This window comes from Elephantulus edwardii, unplaced genomic scaffold, assembly GCF_000299155.1.
Source record: "Elephantulus edwardii isolate Elephantulus edwardi_28Jun2011 unplaced genomic scaffold, EleEdw1.0 scaffold00237, whole genome shotgun sequence".
In the NCBI taxonomy this organism is placed as follows: Eukaryota; Metazoa; Chordata; class Mammalia; order Macroscelidea; family Macroscelididae; genus Elephantulus; species Elephantulus edwardii.
The window spans coordinates 3,665,329-3,686,739 of record NW_006399987.1 but is presented as its reverse complement, the minus strand read 5'-3'; the positions used below and the strand labels follow the sequence as shown (position 1 = coordinate 3,686,739).

General features: G+C 53.1%; 1 protein-coding gene across 2 annotated transcripts; it reads left to right on the top strand.

Annotated features, from left to right (window-relative positions):
* The first annotated feature begins 851 nt into the window (after positions 1-851).
* On the top strand, positions 852-20,147 carry ELAVL3 (ELAV like neuron-specific RNA binding protein 3). 2 transcript variants are annotated; one of them, XM_006898796.1, is made up of 7 exons: positions 852-1,101; positions 11,403-11,619; positions 12,428-12,531; positions 15,727-15,880; positions 15,980-16,205; positions 17,326-17,364; positions 19,179-20,135. In XM_006898796.1, exons 1-7 carry the CDS (start codon positions 1,093-1,095, stop codon positions 19,507-19,509), a joined length of 1,080 nt encoding a protein of 359 aa, XP_006898858.1. In that variant the 5' UTR covers positions 852-1,092; the 3' UTR covers positions 19,510-20,135. The 2 variants fall into 2 exon arrangements, with proteins under 2 accessions (XP_006898858.1, XP_006898859.1); XM_006898797.1 differs by lacking the exon at positions 852-1,101 and having other exon boundaries at positions 11,406-11,619; positions 19,158-20,147.
* The last annotated feature ends 1,264 nt before the right edge of the window (positions 20,148-21,411 follow it).

The following is a 21,411-nucleotide window of genomic DNA, read 5'->3' as shown; positions in this document are numbered from 1 at the left end:
ACAAACATGAACAGAGAAAGCAGAATATTTGTATGACAGATCAGCCCACCTGAGTTGTATGGAATCCGAGAGGCTCCACGGCCTTTCGAGGTTTCAGGGTGCCAAGGAGAATTTGGAGAAGCCTGCTTCCCAAGCCACTTTTCCCCTTCAGAGTTCCTCTGCACTGTGGGATGCCAATTTCCACCTTTTGAACCCAAGAGACATCTAGCTTACTCTTAAAAATCCACAGGGTTCCAGGATCAGACTAAGACCTCAATCATGAGCCATGCACTCCAGTGGTTTGAAGCGCTAAACCTGATGTCTTTAAATGTGGAGCCTCCTATTTAAGTCTTGGTTTCATGTACTCTTCCAGCCTTGTGGACAAAATCTCAGGGACAGCAGGTGCTGGACAGAAGAGGGACACCTGCCAGGTTAACACAGTAGAGAGCCCACCCAAGAAGGGGCTCCGAGGTAGGATCTGCTGAGGCGGGTGGGACAGATATGTGACAATCGGAGGCCTAGGATGCCCTTTTGGAGGTGGGCGCGCTCTCTTTCCACCTGCCGCGCCGTCGGGTGCCGCGAGGGGGCGGGGCTCGAGCGTTTCAGCCAATAAGCAACGGCGGCGCTGGCAGCTGCTGCTATAAAGGGCTGGGGGCGGCGGCGGCGCGGTCCAGAGCGCGGAGCGCGCAGCACGGGCAGCGGGAGGGAGGGAGGGCGGGCGAGGGCAGAGAACTGAGCACCCAAGGACTGGACAGGCCGGGCCGGGGCGGGGGGGGGCCGATAGTGACTGGACAGAGCGCTGGGATTTCTGTCAAGAATAGCAAACTCCCCGGGCCCCTCGGGGCCGCTCAAGGGGCATCCTTAACCCCGCGCCCTCTTTCCATCTCCTGCTGCCCGCCGGCCACCCCGAGGCCAGATCGTAGACGCCCGTGGCCCGGGGCTCGGGCCCGTCCCGGCCCTCGAGGGAGCCGCCACCTCCACCACTGCCTCTGCAGCCACCGCGCCAGAGGCCGCCCGGGCGGGCCCCGGCGTGAGCATCAGGCGCCCCCCCGCCGGAGTGCACGACCCTCGGAGCCGCCCTCTACACGGACCGCGCCCGCTGGGCACACAAGAATGGTCACTGTAGGTATTCTCCTGTCGCCCAGGGAGAGCCTGGGCCGGCAGCGATCGGGCCCAGGTTCCATGGAGATGGAGGTGGGGGGGTAGGACCAGGCCTAGCTAGGCCCGGGTGGGGGGGGGCGGTAGGACCGAGCCGCGGGGCCCGAGAGTGGGCAGGGCCGCGCCCAAGGTGCTGAGGATACTTTCAAGCCCTTGAGGAGCCGGGTTGCGATTCAGAGGGATTCCTACGCGGCCCTGGAGGCGAAACTGCCCACCTCCCCAAAGCTAGCCTGATGGGGGAGGGGCCGCAGAGGCGGAGGATGCCGTCTCCATCCAGGCCCGGACCACGCAGGGCCCCCCCACCCCCGATCACTAATGCTGGGACAGGCCAAGGCGGACAGGGGGTCCCCCGAGGGCCCCCGGGAGGAGGGTGGCGTAGGATAGCGCGCCCCGAGACTCGGCCGCGCCCAGGAGCCGGGCGTCTCGTCCTCGAGCCCGACGACCTTGCGGCAAGCGGGGAGGGGTGGGGGCGCGCCTGGAGGCCCCGCGGGCCCGCCGCTGCCGCCGCCGCGTCCCTTTGTTTCTCGGTGTTTCTTCCCGGGCGGTAGCCTCGCGCGGGCGCCTGGGGCTGCGGGAAGGGGGAGGGGAGGGGAAGGCTCGCGGGCGGGGTAGCGGGGGGTGGAGGGGAGGGCTCGTCGGGCTCCTGGGCCCCTGCCTCCCGGGAGATGGAATTGAGGCCTGAAGCAGTCCCCTTGACTGGGACCGAGATGCCCGCCCTGCCAGGGCTCTGGGCCGCGGGGTGACCTTGAGTACGCCCGCCGGCCCGCGCCACTCGCCCCGCGCCCCGCACCTTCAGCAGCCCCGGAGCTGGTCAGCTCCCGAGCTCGCGGCCCCGGCCTGGCCGGCCACGCCCTGTCTTGCCACGCCCCTCCACGCCCATGGAGGCCACGCCTCCTAGGGCCCCAGGGGCCAGCCTCGCCCGAACCCTCGGATTTCCACTCTGCAGGCCGGGCGGATCCCAGAGGCGGGGCTGGCCACTCCTGACCCCGCCCCGGCTCCGCCCTCGCCCCCGCCGCGCGACTCGCTCCCCGCGCCGTCGCGCGTCCTTTGTCTGGTCCCGGCGCCCGGGCCTCCTTCTCCCGTTCTTCCTATCTCTCCCTGTGCATCTGAGTACTGTGTCTCTTTCTGGGCCTCATTTTCGAGGTGGGTCTAATACAGTGTTGGGGGGGGATGCGCAGCACTCCCACCCTTGGGCCTCTCCCTTCCTGCACCCTGGGACCCGCCCACCTGGCTCTAAGATACCTGGCGGTGTTCACCTCCTCACAGTCACCAGCCCCTTCCCCTTCCTGGACCCCAAGCTGCTCACTTAGGTCTGATAGACAGAATGTGACTTCCTTAGGTGAAGCCCCTCCACACCCCTACAACATCCTGGCTCTTCCTAGGCGTCCTCTCATTCCTTCCCACACAAGAGGGAAAAGGCAAATTGATGCACAAAGAAGACAGGGTGTGGTCTGAGGTCACACAAGGGCCTTGGAAGCCTGACCGTTCCCACTGAGACACACTCAGGCTGAGCCATCCGAAGGGGAGAAAGAGCGCAAACTGAGACTAGAGAAGGCCTTGCAGGAAGGGGGACGGACAGAGGTGCCACGTGGTGGCTCATCCTCAGCATGTGTGCCATTCAATGCCCTATTGTCAGCTGTGACTGAGGCTAGGGGATGCAGTTGGGGTCAATGAGGTCAGATGCAAGAGGAGTGTGCAACGCCTCAGGTGTGTTCACTGCTGGAAATGCCACATGCCAGCTCTGTGTGTGCTCTGTGACTTCATGGACAAAGATTGGGTAGGAGCGAGGAAAGCAGGGTTCAGAGAGGAGAGAGGGGAGGCTGAGGGCTTGACTCGGCCAGCAGGCCAGTGAGAGGAAGGAAGTGCACCTTGTTTTCATCTGTCCCCTTCTGAGCTAGCCTCTGCACTTCTGACCTCACCCTTCCATCCCCTGTCTAGGCCAGCCCTTGAAGGTCTCATGATCTCCTTGCTTCAGGCAGGACCTATGTACCTTCTACCAACCTGATCTCCATTGTAAGCTCAGCCAAGTCGACTCAGTTGAGGAGGAAACTCAACATTGATGTTGCTATGCTCAAGCTCAGATGAGGAGGAGATGGGATGATGGTGGGATTGGTAGGTAGGTCAGTCCTCAAGATCCCAGGTCTGGCTGCTCCTATCACCTCTTAAGTGCATCCTAGCTGGGACAGCATTAAAAAAAACAACTCCAAACTCAATGCCATCAAATCAGAACCAACCCATAGCTGACCCTTCTGCGGGTTTACCGGAAGTTGTAAATATTCTCCCCCTTGGTGGATTCAAATCACTGGGGCGGGGCTGCCTTTGAGTTAGCAGTGCAACTTCCCTACAAACTACTCCACCAGAGCTCCCTGGGGTCGGCGGTCAGCATTAGGGAGCGAACACTCCTTAATTCTGGAGTCAAATGGCCTGGGATCAAAATCTGATTCTTCCACATTCTCCTATTACCCTTGGCAAGCCGCACATCTCTCTGACCCTCCATTTCTCCATGTGAGAAGTGCAGAAGACCCTCCCCTCTTCCCATCTCTCAGTGTGGTTGTGAAAAAGTGAAAATTTTGCCTTTGAAATACTTGTCTCCACATTCAGCACGTAATGGTTGTTGTTAAGTGTTTCCAAGTGAGCTCTATAACCCATGGTGACCTCATGTACAACCGGATAAAATGTTGTCTTGTCCCATGCCATCCTCAAGGTCATCGGTATGTTGGGGTCCATTGTCGAGGCTGTGTGTCAGTTCATCTCATGAAAGATTTCTGGTGTTTTTATGACTTTTGTGAACAGTGACTGACTGTGATATCCTGAGCTGATGGCTTGCACCCTGATGTTTGCTTATTAGACTTTTCACAGCAGATCATACAAACCAGTCACCGAATTCCATCTTCCTGAGCCTGGGTGGAAATTAAAAATTCGTCTCTGTCCATGAGGGCCTTCTATGCCACACCTTTAATGGAGAGACAGAGACCCAGAGAGGAGACAGGAGGGTGGAACCTGTGGCTAGTACATAGGGGCAAGTCGAATGACTCAGTGACATTGATTCAGGGCAGGGTACAGAGTAAGTACCTTGGTTCTCTTAGCTCTTATGACTTTTATTATTATTGATCATTTTGTTAGGAACACGAGCTTGAAATCAAAATCCTGTCTTTGAATTCTCAACCTACAGTTTGGACTCGGTATCCTCGTCTTACTTGGAGAAGAGTTTCATAACAATCAACCTTAGAGGAATTGAATGGAAAAATGTTACATGGAGAATTTTGCCTGGCACCTTTCATGGCCTTGGTCATTAGGAAAACACTGAAGTTATGAAACTGGGCTGTAGTTCTGTGGGACCTGTGCACAGAAGCTGCAGCAGCAGCACCCATGGCAAACATTGCTAATCCATCCAGCTTGCATTTCTGCTCAGCCTGGATGTGACTTCAGGTAGACGCACTCATCCAACTGCAACTGCAGGAAGCTGACCCTCTGTTGTTGCTGTAGTTAATTGCCATAATAAGGTCAGCTCTGGCTCATACCGACGTGACACAGAGGAGCAGAATGTTACCTGATCCTGTGCCGTCTTTACAATCTGACCCTGGATACCATCCCTTCTATTAAGGCAGAGAGAAAGCGAAGGCCAAGGAAGAGCTGAGATCACTCCTCAGGATATATAGTGTGTCTTCCATTGTGATTAAACTCAGTTCTGCAAACAAACAGACCCAGAATTGAATGGGGGTGGGGAGACATTCATACCTCCTAAATCTCTGTGCTCCATTTCCTCAACTAAAGAATGCATTCTATGCCTTCTGAGATTGCTGGGAGGAATAAATGAAATGTTTCACACAGTGCCCCGTGCCTGGTGGTGTTGTTGTTGTTATGTGCCGTCGAGTCGCTTGCGGTGTCCAAAATCAAAAAACAATTATTAAAATCAGTGTTCTGAGGCAGGGATGTTGAACATGACCAACCTGCTTCCATTTCCCATGACAGTGCCACAGCAGACATTACTAGCTGATCTCAGAACAATTTTAGCTATATCCAAGTTTAGCTTTAGATCCTTTCCCAACCCACTGTGCCAGTAACTTGGAGTCTGTGGCAAAGTGGAGCAGAGGTCCAGAAACAGTTAAGTGGTGTATCTGAGGACACACAGCTGGGAAGCACTGGAGCTGGAACTCGCCTTGATTGACACTTGACGTTGAAAATCCAGGCAGGAAATAATTTAAAAACAAAACCACCACCCAATTCATATATAAATCCTGTCCTACTATTTATGTGCTGCATGATCTCTGCAAATTTGTTTCATTACCTTCAAACCTCAAGTTTCTAACTTGTAAAGTGAAAATTAAACAAACAAGCGAAACTGTTGTCAGTGTTGATGTAAAGAGGGAAAGACTTTACACAGTGCCTGGTACACCGGCAGGGCTGGCTGAGGGAGTATGTACCCACTGCCTATTTTTAATTCCTCAGCCCTGGCCAAACCAATTTCACTGACGAGTCAATTCTGACTCAGGGCAATGGGAAGAGACTGCCTCACATCTTTCTCCCTCTGCCCAGCTGACGGCTCACACTGTTGACCTTTCATTTAACAACCCAACACTTAACCAACTGTGACACCACGACTCCTTGACAGACATTACTAAGTTGATCCCAGTGGTCTTCCTACTGAAGTTAGATGTGGTTTCCAATCACTTCCCAGTTCAGTGCTCTCTGAGGACCCCAACAACTGATTTGTGTTTTCAGGTGAGGACTCTTTGCCAGCTCGGCTATAAATTCACTGCTGTGGGGTCGATTCCAACTCATACCTCCATGGGGTACCTATCAAGGGTGGAGACTGTCAGTCTTTCTCCTAAACAGGCTGATAGATTCAAACTGCTGACTGATATATTATGCACTACACCCCAAAAACTCCTTACCTCTGCTATGTTGTTATTGTTGTGTGCCATCGAGTCAGAACTGACCCATAGCTGACCCTCCAGTGGGTTTTCAGAGGCAGTAATTGCATGGGAGGAGCTTGCCCATCCTTCTCCTGAAGAACAGCTAGTGGATTCCAACCCTGTGCCTTTGGAATTGCAGCCCAGATTCTTATCATTTGGTCACCATAGGGAAGACATAATAAGACAATGCAGGCTGACTTGCCTTCCTCCATCTATAGTAAATGACGTGGATCAGTCTCACCCCCGTTTCCTACTAAGGAAAAAAAAATTCATAGTCCTTCCACTTATTGAGAAGAATGAGAATCCCAGAACATTTCCTTGTGCTCATGTGAAACTTAGACTAAGAAGTTGTCCAAACAGAACAAGGGAACACTGCATAATTTAAAATCAAGAAAGGTGTGCGTCAGGGCTGTATCTCTTTCCATATCTATTTTTCCATACCCATTCAGTCTGTATGAAGATCAAATAATTCGAGAAACCAGACTATATAAAGGAGAATGTGGCATCAGGATCAGAGGAAGATTCATCAACAACCTGCATAATGCAGATGACATAAATTTACTTGCTGAAAGTGAGACCTTAAAACACTTGCTGTAAAAGATCAAGGACTATAGCCTTCAGCATGGATTATATCACAGCATCAAGAAGACAGAAATCCTTCCCACTAGGCCAAGAGGCAACATCATGATAGATGGAGACAAGATTGATGTTTTCAACCGTTACATCTTGCTGAAATCCACTGTTAACTCCCTTGACACTAGAAGTTAAGAAATTTAAAAAATGTGTTGCACTGGGAATATCTCCTGTCAAGGACTTCTCCAAAGTGCAACAATGTCAGTTTAAAGACTAAGGTGTGCCTGATTCAAGCCCTGGTCTTTTCAGTTACTTCCTATGCATATGAAAGTTGGGAAATGAATAAAAATGACAGAAGAAGAATTGACGCCTTTGAATTACAGTGTTGGAGAAGAGTACTTAATATCCCATGGGCTGCCAAAATAACAAACAAATATGCCTTGGAGGTGCTTCTGAGAAGCAAGGATGGTGGAACGTTGTCTTGCATACTTTGGCTTATTGTCAGGAGGGGTCAATCCTTAGGAAAAGACATCCTTGGGAAAATACATCATGGAAACATGGAGGATCGTTGAGAGAAAAGAAAGCCTCAATGAGATGGATTGACAAGAGTGACTGACTCTTATCAATGGGCTCAAGTATGTCAGAGATGATGAAAAGGGCATAGGACAGGGCAGGGTGTAAATCAACAAAGTGAAATGGACCCCAAAGCCAGATCTCAACTTGTTGTGGGGTGTGCAGGAGGAATCCCACCTGTGTTGCTCTCAGGGATCCCATGCCCAGGTGCAGGGCACATCCCCAGGGCAGACCACAAGAAGAGACCACAGGGTGAGAATATAATCAGTTATTGAATTATGCATGTAGAAACTTGAATTAGTGGATGGTTTTTTACAACTAAAAGAAAATTCTTTTTAAAAGCCTAACTTTAAAAATCTTTTTAAAATAACATTAAAGAATTGTATAGACGGTACTGCAATCCCAGAGGTGAGAGGTTCGAATCCACCAGATGCTCTGCTGGAGAAGGAGGAACAATTTCTTCCTTTACCAGTCAGGTCCAGTTTGACGGTACACACACACACACACACACACACACACACACACACACACACACACAAAATTAGAGTCTTTGTGAGAATTAAACATAAAATAGCATGTTCACTTGGATATATAGATGTAAAAAAGCCTAAGCAACAACAACAAAAACCCCTTAAAAATAAAAAACAGAGGGAGAGAATGATTTAAAAAGCAATGTATGATAGGGTATTATGGTTATCACAAGAGTCCAGAATTAAGGTTGCATAGTAGAGTGTACTCGGGGTGGTGGGAGGGGTGCAGGGGGGATTATATACCAATGAAAGAATTTTTCTTTTACTTTTCAAAGAGAGGAGTGAACTTGGGGGAAGGGGGGTGGAGAGCTGGGCAGGGAGAAAAGTGCAACAATGAATGAATGGAAATCCAGAATCTCTGTAAATGTTCGTTAAAATTAAGAAAATTAAAAAAACAAAAACAAAAACAGAGGGAGCTCTGGTGGCCTAGTGGCAAGAAGCTGCACTGCAGTCCCAGAGGTACACGGTTCAAATCCACCAGATGCTTCATTGGAGAAGGAGGAGCAATTTCCTCCTGTACCAGTCAGATCCAATTTGACAATATAATAATAATAATAATAAATTATTTTATAATAAAAAATAAAATTACAGCAAGGTGGCCTAGTGGCAAGAAACTGTACTGCAATCCCAAAGGCACACAGTTCGAATCTACCAGATGCTTTTCTGGAGAAGGAGGGGCAATCTCCTCCTGTGCCAGCTGGATCCAACTCAAAGATACACAACAACAACAACAACTATCCCATTAAAAAATAAAAAATTACAACATGACTAGATTTGGTTTATCCTTGGGATGCAACATTGGTTTTAATATTAGAAAATTAATGTAATTAATAATAACATATTATATAATTAATAATAACATATCAAAACAAAAATATTCTTTTCAGTAGAGGTAAAAAATTCAGTATCCCTTTTAAAAAAAGAAGTTTGCTAGACTAGTAGGAATAAAATGTTCTTAACCTGATAGAAACTGTCTACAAAAAATTTCCAGCAAAGATCTTATTTAGCTGTGAATGGTTTCCAGCTCTTCCTTTAACATCAAGAATTAAGAGGGCTACTGTCACAATGACCAGAACACCTAACAACAACAACAACGACAAACCCCACTGTAGCCGCTGCAGTCAGACAAGAAAAGGAATCGAAAGGCTCAACACAAAACGATCAGACCCACAGCTCTCAAGTCGGTTCCAACTCAGGGCAAACCTCTATCATGCTTCCTTTCTGCAAATCCTAACGGGAGCAGCTGGTGGAGTCGAGTCAACGATCTTTAGGCTAGCAGCCCGATAATAGACTGGAGATGAAGAAATAAAACAATCATGATTTGCAAGTGTTATTCTGCTGGCCATAAACAACAAACACCTGTTGCCCTTAAGCGGATCCTAATTCAGCAACCCTGTGGGACAGGAGTGGAACCGCCCTGTCATGTTTCCAAGGCTGTAAATCCTCATGGAAGCCGGCTTGACTCACCTTTCTACCACGGAGTTGCTGATGTCTTCACACCACCAATTCTTTGGCCAGCAGTCAAACGCCTTAACCACAGTACCACCATAACACCGATGTTAACCACAGAAACCCCAAACCAGCTCAGTTAAGAAAGTTGTGGCGACCTGTACATGAAGCAAGAGAAAAACTTAACACATTTAGGGTATGAATTACCTTTAATGGGAGGGAAGAAGTAGCTCTTCAGAGGTTTTTTAGGGACTTGTAAAGTACTAAAAATACCTTACTTATTTTTAAAAAATCATTAATGTTGTTTGCTGATTGCACACACAGCAGAACATACACTAATTTAACAGTTTCTCCATGTAACAGTTCAGTGGAATTCAAGTTCTGCAACCATTCTCTCCTTTTTCTGCGTTGTCCCTCCCTACTTAACTTATTCGCTACCCCCTCCGGTTCCTAACCAATCTTCCAGTTGCTGTTGTCAGCATGATCCCACAGAGAGAGCTCTTAAAAGGGCCTAATGCTGAAATGTCTGGTTTTTTGAAAAACTTCAGGGGAAATGTTCGGTTTAAGATTTAAAGATTATCTCAAGGCGATAGATTCAGGGGTTAATCCAGCCTCCGTAACTCCAAAAAGTCTAGAGTCCAGGAGCAATTGGAATTCTGTTTTGCATGATCTGCCTTTGGATCAGGGTCTTTCTAAAAAAAAATCTTCCATCAAAACATCCGGTAATGACAGCCAAGCACCATCCAGTTCTCATTTTACGGCAAAGGAGGCGATAATTCATGGAGGCAGTAAGCCACATATTCTATCTCCTCCTCCTATTCTTGACTCTCTTCCTCTATTGCCGCAGATGAATAGAGACCAAATGTTGTGCCTTGGGTGGCCCCTTTCGAGATTTTCATACCTCAGGCAATACGCAGCAAACTGGCAGGTAGAACAAAAGCACGAAACATGTTATTAAAGCAATTAACTAGGCTGTCTCATGAAACCATGACCCTGAACCTCCAAACCCAGAAACCAAATCCCAGGAGGTGCTCGGAGGCACATAAGCAGCTTCAGTAGCTGCTCTTAAGTCTCGTGTGTGTGTGTGTGTGTGTGTGTGTGTGTGTGTAAATATATTTCTCGTACAACTGGTTCCAATTCAACTTTTTACAGGTGTACAACTTCTTGACAGCAATTCCATTAATTGGCTGTGTCACCATATTCTTCATCACTTTGATTTTTCCCATCGTTGTAAATCAAAACTCAGCACTTCATTTAAAAAAAAGTTTTCTTTCTTATTCTGCAGACCTCAGTGCTCATTTTACTATCCTATATAAAGCACACTGGTAGGAAGCAGACAACAGTTTGCATATGTAGTATTTATGTTAAGAATTTTTTTTTAACAACAAAATCACATGTACAGTGCTTTGCCCAGCTCAGAGACATAGGCACCATTTATTGCCCCCGAACTGAATCTGCTTCATGGTGACTCCACAGATGAGACAGGAAATGTTGCCTGGTCTTGTACCAACATCAAAGGAGCCCTGGTGGCATAGTGCCTTTATGTTGTGCAGCTAACCTAAAGGTCAATCAAATCTACCAGCTGCTCAGCGGGAGACGTAAGGCCAGTCCTCTCTCATAACGACTTACATCTCAGAAACCCAGCGAAGGGTGGTGGGTGCGGAGTCAGAACGGACTACACTGCAGTACGTCCATTTCCCACCATGATTACTGATATTAGTGTGACTCTGTTGTAGCCACAGTGTGTTTCAGCACCGTGTTGTTCTTTACCAACCCCTCAGAATTGACCCAGAGATGACCCTTCAGTGGATTTTCAGAGGTAGTTAATTGCAGGGAAGGAGACTGCCCATCTTTCTCCCAGGGTGTGGCTTGTGGATTTGAACCGTGTGCCTTTGCATTGGCAGCATGATTCCTTACCACTTAGCTACCACAGAGCTCCTAGCACTATAGGGCTTGATGTGCTGATGTGATCCATTGAGCTTCCATTAGCTGATTTTAAAAAAGGTCCATTAACCACTTAGTTTGTTTTTCCTAGTCTGTCTCAGTCAACACAATATTGATACTGCTGGTAGATGCTGAATCCATGCAAGAGACTGCCAAAAGAACATCCTCCCCAAGTTCAAGTCCATGTTAGATATGAACAACTGACCACCCTCCTTGTTGCCCCCGTGGTCATGGTGTGGGAGCTGGGCGGTGAGCGGGTGCGGCCTGTTGTCTCCAGCAGATACTCGGGGCCATGGAGTCTCAGGTGGCGGGGGGCCCGGCAGGCCCGGCCCTGCCCAACGGGCCACTCCTTGGTACAAACGGAGCCACTGATGACAGCAAGACCAACCTCATTGTCAACTACCTGCCCCAGAACATGACCCAGGACGAGTTCAAGAGTCTCTTTGGCAGCATTGGTGACATCGAGTCCTGCAAGTTGGTGCGGGACAAGATCACAGGTGTGGCTGCTGTGGGGGTGGGGGTGGGTGGGGCAGGATGGAGGAAGAGACGTGAGAAGAAATGGTCACCTCCAGAGGACAGGTGGCCTATTAAATATAAAACAACACCTGTGAGAAACGTGCTCCTTAGAACAAATTACCCAGAAGCAAAGAGGAGAGGGCAAGAATGGGCAGGGAAACTAGAGGGATGGAAATACGGAAGGATGGATACAAACGGAGAGAAATCACAGAACAGTTTGTGCATTAATTGTAGAAAACTAATTTGCCATGTAAACTTTCACCTAAAACACAAGGATGGGAAAGTATGTTGTGCTTTTTTTTTTTTTTTTAAGAGTATAGGTTCTATGGAAACAGGACTTTCCAGATGGAGGGGTGGAGTGGGCCAGGCCGAGGGACGATGTGGTGACAGGTGTTATTCTCAGTGGAAAGTTGAGGGCAGGCAGGACTCTTGGGGTCTGAGATGTGGTGTGGAAACAGGTGTTGTTCTAGGTGAGATTACTAGGGCAAACGGGACTCTAGGGGTCTGAGGTGTGAAGGGAAGATAGGTGTTATTCCAGGTGGTGAGTTGATGGGGGAAGGTAGGACTCTGTGTGATAGGGAGACAGGTGTGACCCTAGATGAAGGTCTCAAGGGCTATGGGGGCAGGTGAGACACTGAAATGGGTTCAAGGTGTTGGGAGAGAAAAGGTAAAACCTTGGAGGGGCAGATAAGGGGGAGGGGGAGGCTGGCCTCTCAGGCTTGGGTTTGGAAGGATATGGGCAAGTCTGGGATTTAAGCAGAAAGGTCATCTTCCTGGTCCTACCTACAGGGCAGAGCCTCGGCTATGGGTTTGTGAACTACTCTGACCCCAATGATGCTGACAAAGCCATCAACACCCTCAATGGCCTCAAACTGCAGACCAAGACCATCAAGGTCAGTACTGTGGAGCCCTCACTCCTCCCCTTCTTCCTGCACGCCCACCTCTCTCCTTCCCCTGGGCAGCTGCAAGCTCTCCTCCAAGGCTTCCTGCTGGGTCACCTGGGACCAAGGGCTTTTCCTCTCTGGTCCTGTGTGTCTTCACCTGTCAGTGGGACTCTTAACTGCTCCTCCTTGATGCTGTCTGGAGCTGGAGCATCAACTGGCCCTGGAGGTACCCAGCAGGGCAGGCAAGAGTGACCAAGGTCCAGTGGGCAGCCCCGTCCCTGCCTTTGTCATGGAAATAGACGGGGTGGAGCCCATCTGCCATCTGGAGTCTAATTAGGGTCTGGGAGGGTAGAATGGGGGGGCCTCTACCTTTGTGCAACACACCCTCCCCTTGTAGCATCTGCAGCTGGGACCCTGCAAGCCCAGGTTCCCTGGGGGGGTAGCCATGGAAACCCCCCCTCTAGGTTCGCCTGGGGGTGTCTAGGCTCCACCCACAAGTCTGCTCTTGGACGGGGGGGGGGGGGGGGGGAAGGGCTGAGGGAGGGGCATCCATCTGGCTTCCAGTTCACGTGGGAACAGGGGTGCAGGAATCTGTTCTCCCTGTGGCGGAGTGGGGCCAGATCCTCACCGGGTCCCCCCTCCACAACCAAGCAGACCCAGAAAGCCCTGGGGCGTGAGTGGTCGCGGCACCTAGTGACTAGACTAAGAGCCAGCTGGCCGCCACGTGTGCACAAACAAACTGTGCGTGGAAGCCCGCGTGCGTAGGTGCGTGCGTGTACGCATGCGTGTGCCAGTGTGTGCGCAGGCCCGTGGACGCTGACGTGCGCGTACGCATGTGTGCCCTTGGATGTGTGGACACTGATGTGCGTGTACGCATTTGTGTTCCCGTGGGCGCGTGCGCACGGACGTGTGTGTGCTCCCATGTGTGTTTCCCTGTGTGCGTGAGCGCGTGCGCGCTGACGTGCGTGTGCCCGTGTGTGCGTGGTCGCTGACGTGCGTGTACGCATGTGTGTTTCCCTGTGTGCGTGGGCGTGTGCGTGGAGCAGGGGTCTCCGTGTAAGGCGCTGTGACTTGGGCGTGCTGGTGGCTCCGTGCCTTGCGCCGTGACGTGCCGTCTGGCTGTTGGGTGGCGCGGTGGTTTGTCCGTCCACCGCGCTGGTTTGACAGGTGGTGTGCGCCTCCAGCCGGGGCTGTGACAGTTCCCGTGGCGTGGGACAGGTGTGTCCCCCGGGGTGTGGCGGTTCTGACCACGTCCCGTGAGACCCTGGGTGTCACTGTGATGCGGCAGCCACTTGGCCCACCTGACGGCTCAGGTCGCTGTGGCTGTGAGCCGTGTGGCGCTGGGTGGCCCGTGTGACTGAGTTGCTGGGGGCTCCTGCAGGCTGTGACCTGAATGCCTGAGCCACCCGCCAGGCCGAGGGGTGCGCGAGGAGTTAGCCTCCTGCAGAGGGACACGAAGGACCCTGCAGACCTGTGTCTCAGCTGCTCTTAGACCCCCAAAGCCACACTGAGAACGCAGGGCCCCCTGTCCCTATCTCCTGCCCCAAACCTGATTCTTCAGGAGGACTTCTGTCATCAAAGTTACAGTTCAGGGGAGAGAAGCCTGTCAAATTCATACATGGTTAAGGGAGGTGTTAATTGCAGAATTAATAGCAGCTCCTGGGCTTGTCTTGCTGTGAGGACCCCAGGTGCACACCGCTTTGTGTCAGTCAAAGCCACCCCCACCCCAAGAGCACCCTCAGCCCCTATGCCCCCAGCCCACCTTTACTTGGCTCATTCGATAATTAGTTACTTCTGATGAAGTGATACAGGCAGACAGCTCACTGCTGGGAACAAAAGCTGAACCCTTGCCAATGACCCCTGTTGGCCTAGAGGTTAATTAAAAAAGAAACACAGAAGATAGAAAAAGGAGGAGGGGAGCTTATGCTGCAGCCCCACCCCCATGCTAAGGGTCACCCCTTTGGCATTTGGGGGCTGGTCCTTCCAACTCTTTCAGGACCTTTATAAACACATAATGAGATGGGGTCACACAGGCACGCTGCTTTGTAAATGGACTTTTCTTTCCCTGGCTCCACAATGCTCACTACTGTTTGGGAGATAAATACACACGTCCACCATTTTCCAAACAGCTGCAGAGAGTTCCATTGTTGAGCTGGACCCTTATAAATGACAGAGATCAAATCCTCACAGGAGAGATGTGCAGTATTAATTCGAGGCGAGAAGTGCTTTGGGAGAGAGGAAAGGGAGGGGTGCCCATTGAGACAGGAGCAGGGAGGACATTCCACTGAAAATGGCAGTGGTCAGTGTTCCCAGGCGGAGGGAACAGACAGTGCAAAGGCTCTGGGGTGCTCAGAGGCTGAAGCTAAGAGAGCAAGGGGGAGAGAGGGTAGATAGAGGTGAGGACACAGAGGTGACGGGGCATGACCAGGGACCTGAGGTGGAGTGGGCTGAGACATGACTAAGGGATCCCCAGGTGGTCACTGCCTGCTGTGGGGACAAGGGGTGAAGGGGGCGGGGAGAGGCAAACTGCATGAGACCATGGTGGGAGTGCGGACAAGTAGTGAGTTCTGCATGGTGAGGAAGGTGGAGACAACCAGACAGATGGCGAATCAGATGTTGCTTAAGACAAAAAGGGTCAAGCACAACTGCAAGGCCAGAGACCTGAGCACCAGAGGACTGCACAGTTGTGACAGCCAGGGGCCGGCAGGAGTAGGACACAGAGCATCTAAAAGACCCCACCCACGTGGGGCACTGGGAGGCAGAGGTCACCTGAGTGAGCCACTCAGGCAAGAGGCCCTCACTGAGGACTGGTGATGGGTGTCTCCTGCGGGATGATGGTGGTTAAAACCATGCATCTGCACAAGTGTCCCCAAGGGGCTGAGCAGAGGCAGGGAGGCGGAGGGCCCACAGGCCTGGCCCACTTTCCAAAGGAGTCAGAACACGGCTGTGTCTGGGCTGTAGAGCCAGAGAGTGAAGACTGGAGATGCAGAGGCCTCTGAGGAGGTGTACCCAGGGGTGTCCACTCAGTGCCAACAGGGCATGTTATGAACTACCATAGCCACGTCCCCTCCCATTCCAGCATGCTTGTTGTGTGGACAGTTAGGGCATCTCTGTGACCCAGCAGTGATCTGGAAGTGGTCTCACGCTCCCCACCTATGAAGCAGGCCTGCCCCTTAATCCTGCCCCCCTGGCCCCCACCTCCAGGTGTCCTATGCCAGACCCAGTTCTGCATCCATCCGGGATGCCAACCTCTACGTCAGCGGGCTCCCCAAGACCATGAGCCAGAAGGAGATGGAGCAGTTGTTCTCACAGTACGGTCGCATCATCACCTCGCGCATCCTGGTGGACCAGGTCACAGGTCAGGCAGGCCCTTGAGGCCTCAGTCTGCGGCAGAAAGCGGGTGGGAAGGGTCCCACGTGAGGGGGCAGCACCTTCACTGCCCCATCATACCCAGCAGGCGTGTCGCGGGGTGTGGGGTTCATCCGCTTTGACAAGAGGATCGAGGCCGAAGAGGCCATCAAAGGACTGAATGGGCAGAAGCCACTGGGTGCGGCCGAGCCCATCACGGTCAAGTTTGCCAACAACCCGAGTCAGAAGACAGGGCAGGCCCTGCTCACTCACCTCTACCAGTCGTCCGCCCGGCGCTATGCTGGCCCCCTGCACCACCAGACGCAGCGCTTTCGGTGAGCCCATCACCCCCTAACCCAAAGCACCCAGGTCTCAGGCAGGTGCTCTCGGCTTGCAGCCCCCATCTATGAAACCCTGTGCCCGCAGGGTGGAGGGATGAGGGGATGGCACCCACGTGCCAAGGCTACTGTGCTGGGCCCAGCCCGGGCGCACAGCAGTCATGACATGTGTGCGGCTCCTACAACCAACATGAAGAGTTTGAGTCTCCAAATTGGGGACCAGACCCCGTTACCCCTCTTCCAGGCGTGTGGCTGAGAGTTTCTATTTTGTAACATAAACATTTAATAAGTGTATTCGCGGTGCTAAGAGATTCCCTGAGTGGGGCAGAGGAATGGAGCCTGGCCACCACCGTGAAGGTTCACACGCCCCAGCTGGAAAAAGCTGCCCTCAGCTGCTCCCCTCTGAATACATAGGGAGCCAGGATTTGGAATTGACTTGATGGCAACAAGTTTACCACGTGCTAACATTTGAGAAACAAACAAACAAAATCCCACTGGTGTCCAGATGCGGAGAGGCTGGTGGATTCAAAACCTTGACCTTGTGGTTAGCAGTGCCCCAGAGAACACAACCCAAGGGTTCCCTGTGTGCTCCCCACGCTTATTCACTGTGCAAAGTGATCTGAGGGGAGTGCATGCAGCCTTTGCTTTCCACAGGTACAAATGGGGACCCCAAGGCAGAGAGTCTCTCTGGCCAGCCAGACTCAGCATGGAAGAGGCTTGAACCCAGAACCCTGAGTTCTTAGCGTTGGAAATGGGGACAGTCTAGGGAGCCCCTTATGGCCCAGAGTGGTGGAGAGGAGTTACACTCCACAACCCCTACTAGTGTCCCCCAGAGCTGGCTGTGGTGTTACTGCCGCCTTTGTTAGGAAAGCAATTATCCCCGGGCTCAGATGGGACACACAGGCAGAAGGGGAGGACAGGACACGGCCAGCAGCGCAGGGCAGGCGGAGGCGGTGCCAAGAGCGGGTCGTGCCAGGCGGTGTCCAGCCGGGAGCGGCGGGCGGGGGCAGGGCCGTGTGGCAGAAGCAGTGGGGGCGGGGAGGCAGGCTGCTGCGGCGTCACTGGCCGGGGTGGGACTCTGGCCGCCCCTGCCTGACCACCCCCTCTGTCCTCACAGGCTGGACAATCTACTCAACATGGCCTACGGAGTCAAGAGGTAACAGTGCCCCCGCCCCCTGTCCTCGCTTGCATCCTCAACCTGTGCCCCACTCCCAGCCCCAGGATGACCAACCTCCTGGCTGTGAGGAGACCAGGCCTCAGGCACACCTAGGTGGTCCCCTCAGGACCACAGCCTCAGTCCTGGAAGGGGTAGGGGTCCCACTGAGCAGCAGAGCCACCCTGGGAGTGACCTAGAGGATGGGAGGAGACCCCACAGGGCACAGGGACTGGGCCTCTCCGTCCTCTCCCACCCAGCATAGGTGAGGATGTTACTCTCACTCAGGGTTCCCTCGTTCATCTCCAAGGTCACGGGATGCCACCTCCCCCAGGGGTCAGGGGTGGCCTGAGGTCCCCGTAGTCCGCACCTCTGACATTGTGACTTATTCCCTAGCGAGCTGTTGAGTGCGTGCTGTGTGCCAGTGCTTGGCTGGAGCTGGGGCTCCGGTGTGGCCAAGTTCCCGTGCCGACGACGTGATTGACGCAAGCACAGGCCACCCGAGCTCGGTGCTGGGCACAGTGAGCACTCAATACAAGTAGCCCCCGTGCTGGTGTTATTAATCACGTCAGGGCCTGCAGGGAAGCAGAAGAGAAGGGAGGGTGGAGACCACTGAGAGATCTCGGGATGCTGGGCCAAGTGGGAAGGGACTCGAGGAGGCAGGAACAGCCCGTGCAAAGGTTGAGAGGAAGGAGCCAGCAATTAGCGCTCTGTAGCCAAGGCTGAGCGCCTCTGGCCCTGTCTGAGGGTGTGAGACCCTGCAGAGAATGTCACTCACTCCCTGTAGTCGGAACAATCTCAGAGCCGACCCTCCAGCGGGTTTTCAGAGGCCGTAAACCATGTGGGAGATTGCCCGTCTTCTTCCTGTGGGACACTTGATGGATTTGAACTGCCCGCCATTGGGTTGGGAGCTGCTGGTGGATTTGAACCACCAGAGAGGCACCGCCTTTGGGCTCGCTCCTTGCAGACTATTCCATCAGATCTCCTTGCAAGGAATGCCGCAAGCTCACTTGAGTGCAAAGTGCAGTTGTGGGTCCAAACACAGCAGAGATACAGCAGAAGGGGCAAAGGGTCAGGCTGGGCTTCCTCTGTTGCACGTGTGTGGGGCTGCTGAGGTTGAGCTGACTTGATGGCAGTGGACACCACTATTCATTCACTGGCTCACTCACTGCTGTGTGAGCGCCGACTGTGGGCTCGGTGCAGCGTTGGGTGCTGGAGCCCCGCAGGAAACTGGAGCTGTGTGGGCTGGTGCTCAGACTTGGCTGGGACAAGGCCAACGAGGGCAGAGGGCCAAGGTGGACCCCTTGTCCAAGGATCCAAAGAGGCTGCCCCCAGGAGGGTGCTGCTCTGTCCATGCCCATGTCCCTCAGTGCTCTTCCAGGGTGGGCGTCCAGCCAAGTAGAGGGGTCCGATGACCAGTGGGACAGTGAACAAACAGTTACCACAGTTTTGTAACCATACCCAACTTCAACAAGGTGGCCATGGCCATTGCCAGGGTGAGGTCAGGGTTGAGCGAGGGCAGGAGTGGAAGGAGTATCAAGGGAAGGATGAAGGTCAGCAGTCAGGACCCACAAGGCCAAGGACCTTGGGATGAGGTGGAGATCAGGGCTCAGGTCAGCAGCTGAGGCACAGAATCAGGAAGGGTCAGAGGTCAAGACAGGGCTCTCGGTGAGGCTGGAGGTGAAGAAGGCAGGCAGTTAGGGACTATGGGGTCAGGAACCACCGATGTGGGGGTCACAGCGGGGTCGGGGGGCATGCTGGGGGTCAGGGCAGAGCCCGCGTGACCCCCAAAGTAGTCCCCTGTCGCTCATCGCCAGGTTCTCGCCCATCGCCATCGATGGCATGAGCGGCCTCGCGGGCGTGGGCCTGTCGGGCGGGGCGGCCGGCGCCGGCTGGTGCATCTTCGTGTACAACCTGTCCCCCGAGGCGGACGAGAGCGTGCTGTGGCAGCTGTTCGGGCCCTTCGGGGCGGTCACCAACGTCAAGGTCATCCGCGACTTCACCACAAACAAGTGCAAGGGCTTCGGCTTTGTCACCATGACCAACTACGACGAGGCGGCCATGGCCATCGCCAGCCTCAACGGCTACCGCCTGGGCGAGCGCGTGCTGCAGGTCTCCTTCAAGACCAGCAAACAGCACAAGGCCTGAGCCGCCGCCCGCCCTTCCCACCCCTCCCTGGGCAGCAGAGAGAGAGAGAGAGAGAGAAAGGAGGGGCCCGAGAGAGACAGCAGACAGACCACGGACGCACGAGGCCCCACGTCCCTGCAGAAGCCACAGGGGTGAGCACTCAGGGACGGGAGGGTCTACCGGGAATGGGGGTGCCTGGGATCCCCCACTCCATCTCCTGCCCCCAACCCAGGCTGGGCTGTTCACTCTCTCGTCTTGGTTTTGTTCATGGCGAAGGTTTTTGTTTCTTTTTTCGGCTAAAAAGAAAGCAGAGATGTGCCCTCCACGCCACTGCTCAAGCACCCTCCATGGGTGGTTTGGGAGGTACTGGGGGTTCTCCCCCAGGACCCCTTGTCCAGGACCCCTAAACATTTCAGAGGGCCTGAAAGGGGAACAGGTTTTAAAATCCCCAACAAAGAGAAAAGTGAGGAGGGGTGGGCACACAGGCCCAGAGCCCCTTGGTGGAGCTTGGGGAGAATGGGAGGGGCTGGAAGCAGAAACAAAATGGAAAAAAAAGGGGGGGTGGGAGGGAAAGAAAAACTCTATTTTTGTAAAAAGGGAAAAAGACCTCGTGGAGAATTTTTACTGGGGATTCTTGAACTTGAAAACACACACACACACACACACACACACACACAAAACCACAAAAAAAAAGACAAAAAAAAAAAAAAAAAAAAAAAAAAAAGAAAATATTTTGGCAGGTTATGTTTACCAACTGGGGCAGGGGCCAGGGAGCAGGGCTTCGGGCTGGGGTCCACAGGGCCACGCAGTAACTCCAGCCACACAGCCATGCAGGGGCCACACTCACACCCCAGGGACGCACAGCCGCATGATACACAGACACACCCCAGACAAGCTGAGGACTCCCGGGGCCCCGACAGGTGGAGAGGAGGAGGTGTGGGTGTGGGTCCCACGAATGCAGATCCAGGTGCCATGGACACACGTGGACATATGAGTGTGGAGACACACACCTGTGGACTCACAGATACACCTGCAGTGTCAGGCCCAGACCACAGGTCCCACCATCCACCCTACCCTTCCTCCTCCCTCTGGGCCACGGCCCTGCCCCAGGTATCCGCAGAGTTCCCTCCTGGGTCATCAGTGGTCTCCCTGCCGCCCACCAACACAGGCGTGCCCACACAGCGTCCACGCATCCAGACACACGATACCTCGTTTCACTTTGGCGTCATGGTGGGCGGGGAGCAGTCCTCCCCCCAAGAAACACTTGAGGCCAAAGGACCCTCTGTCCCTGGGGCTGAACCTCCCTGGGCAAGGCTGTGGCCCCCAGTGCCAGGGGCTGGCCCACCCCACGCCTCCCCCACAGCAAGCACCCACCACGCCCGCCCAGGCCCAGGGTGGACGGGCCCGGGGGCCCTGCCCCGCATTCCCTCCCGTCCACTTGTCACCCCTTTTTGGTTTGTTGGGTTTTCTGTCTTTCCAGATTGGTGAGGGCAGTGGACGCAGGCCTGGCCTTGGCTTCTGTCTGGATTTTACATCCCCCTAGTTTTCATTCTTTTTAAAAACATCCAAAAGAAGCTGGAGGCCAGGGCCCCCCAGAGTCCTCACACCCCCCCTTAACGGGCCCAGTCAGAACTGAGAATTGCAAACCCCGACTTTAGCTTTAGTTGCCTTTTCCCGTGTCCCGGCGTTTGGTGTCCGGCCGTGGCCGCATCTGACTGTCCAGCTCTCTCTCCCCCACCCCTCCTGGTGTTTGTGTTAAACGTCTGTGGAGCTTCTGCTGCAAGGAACAAAAAAAAGAAAAAAAATTAAAAATCGACAAAAAATAAACAGAAGAAAACAAAAAGCGACAAAAAAAAGAGAAAACACACAGATTTAAAAAGAAAAAAAAAAAAAAAAGACAAACTGGCACCAGTTAACTTTCTT

Coding starts and splice junctions, on each gene's coding strand:
- ELAVL3 (XM_006898797.1), top strand. CDS start 11,415: ATGGAGTCTCAGGTGGCGGGGGGCCCGGCAGGCCCGGCCCTGCCCAAC. Junction 11,620..12,427: donor GGTGCGGGACAAGATCACAG/GTGTGGCTGCTG, acceptor TCCTACCTACAG/GGCAGAGCCTCGGCTATGGG. Junction 17,365..19,157: donor ATGGCCTACGGAGTCAAGAG/GTAACAGTGCCC, acceptor CCCCCAAAGTAG/TCCCCTGTCGCTCATCGCCA.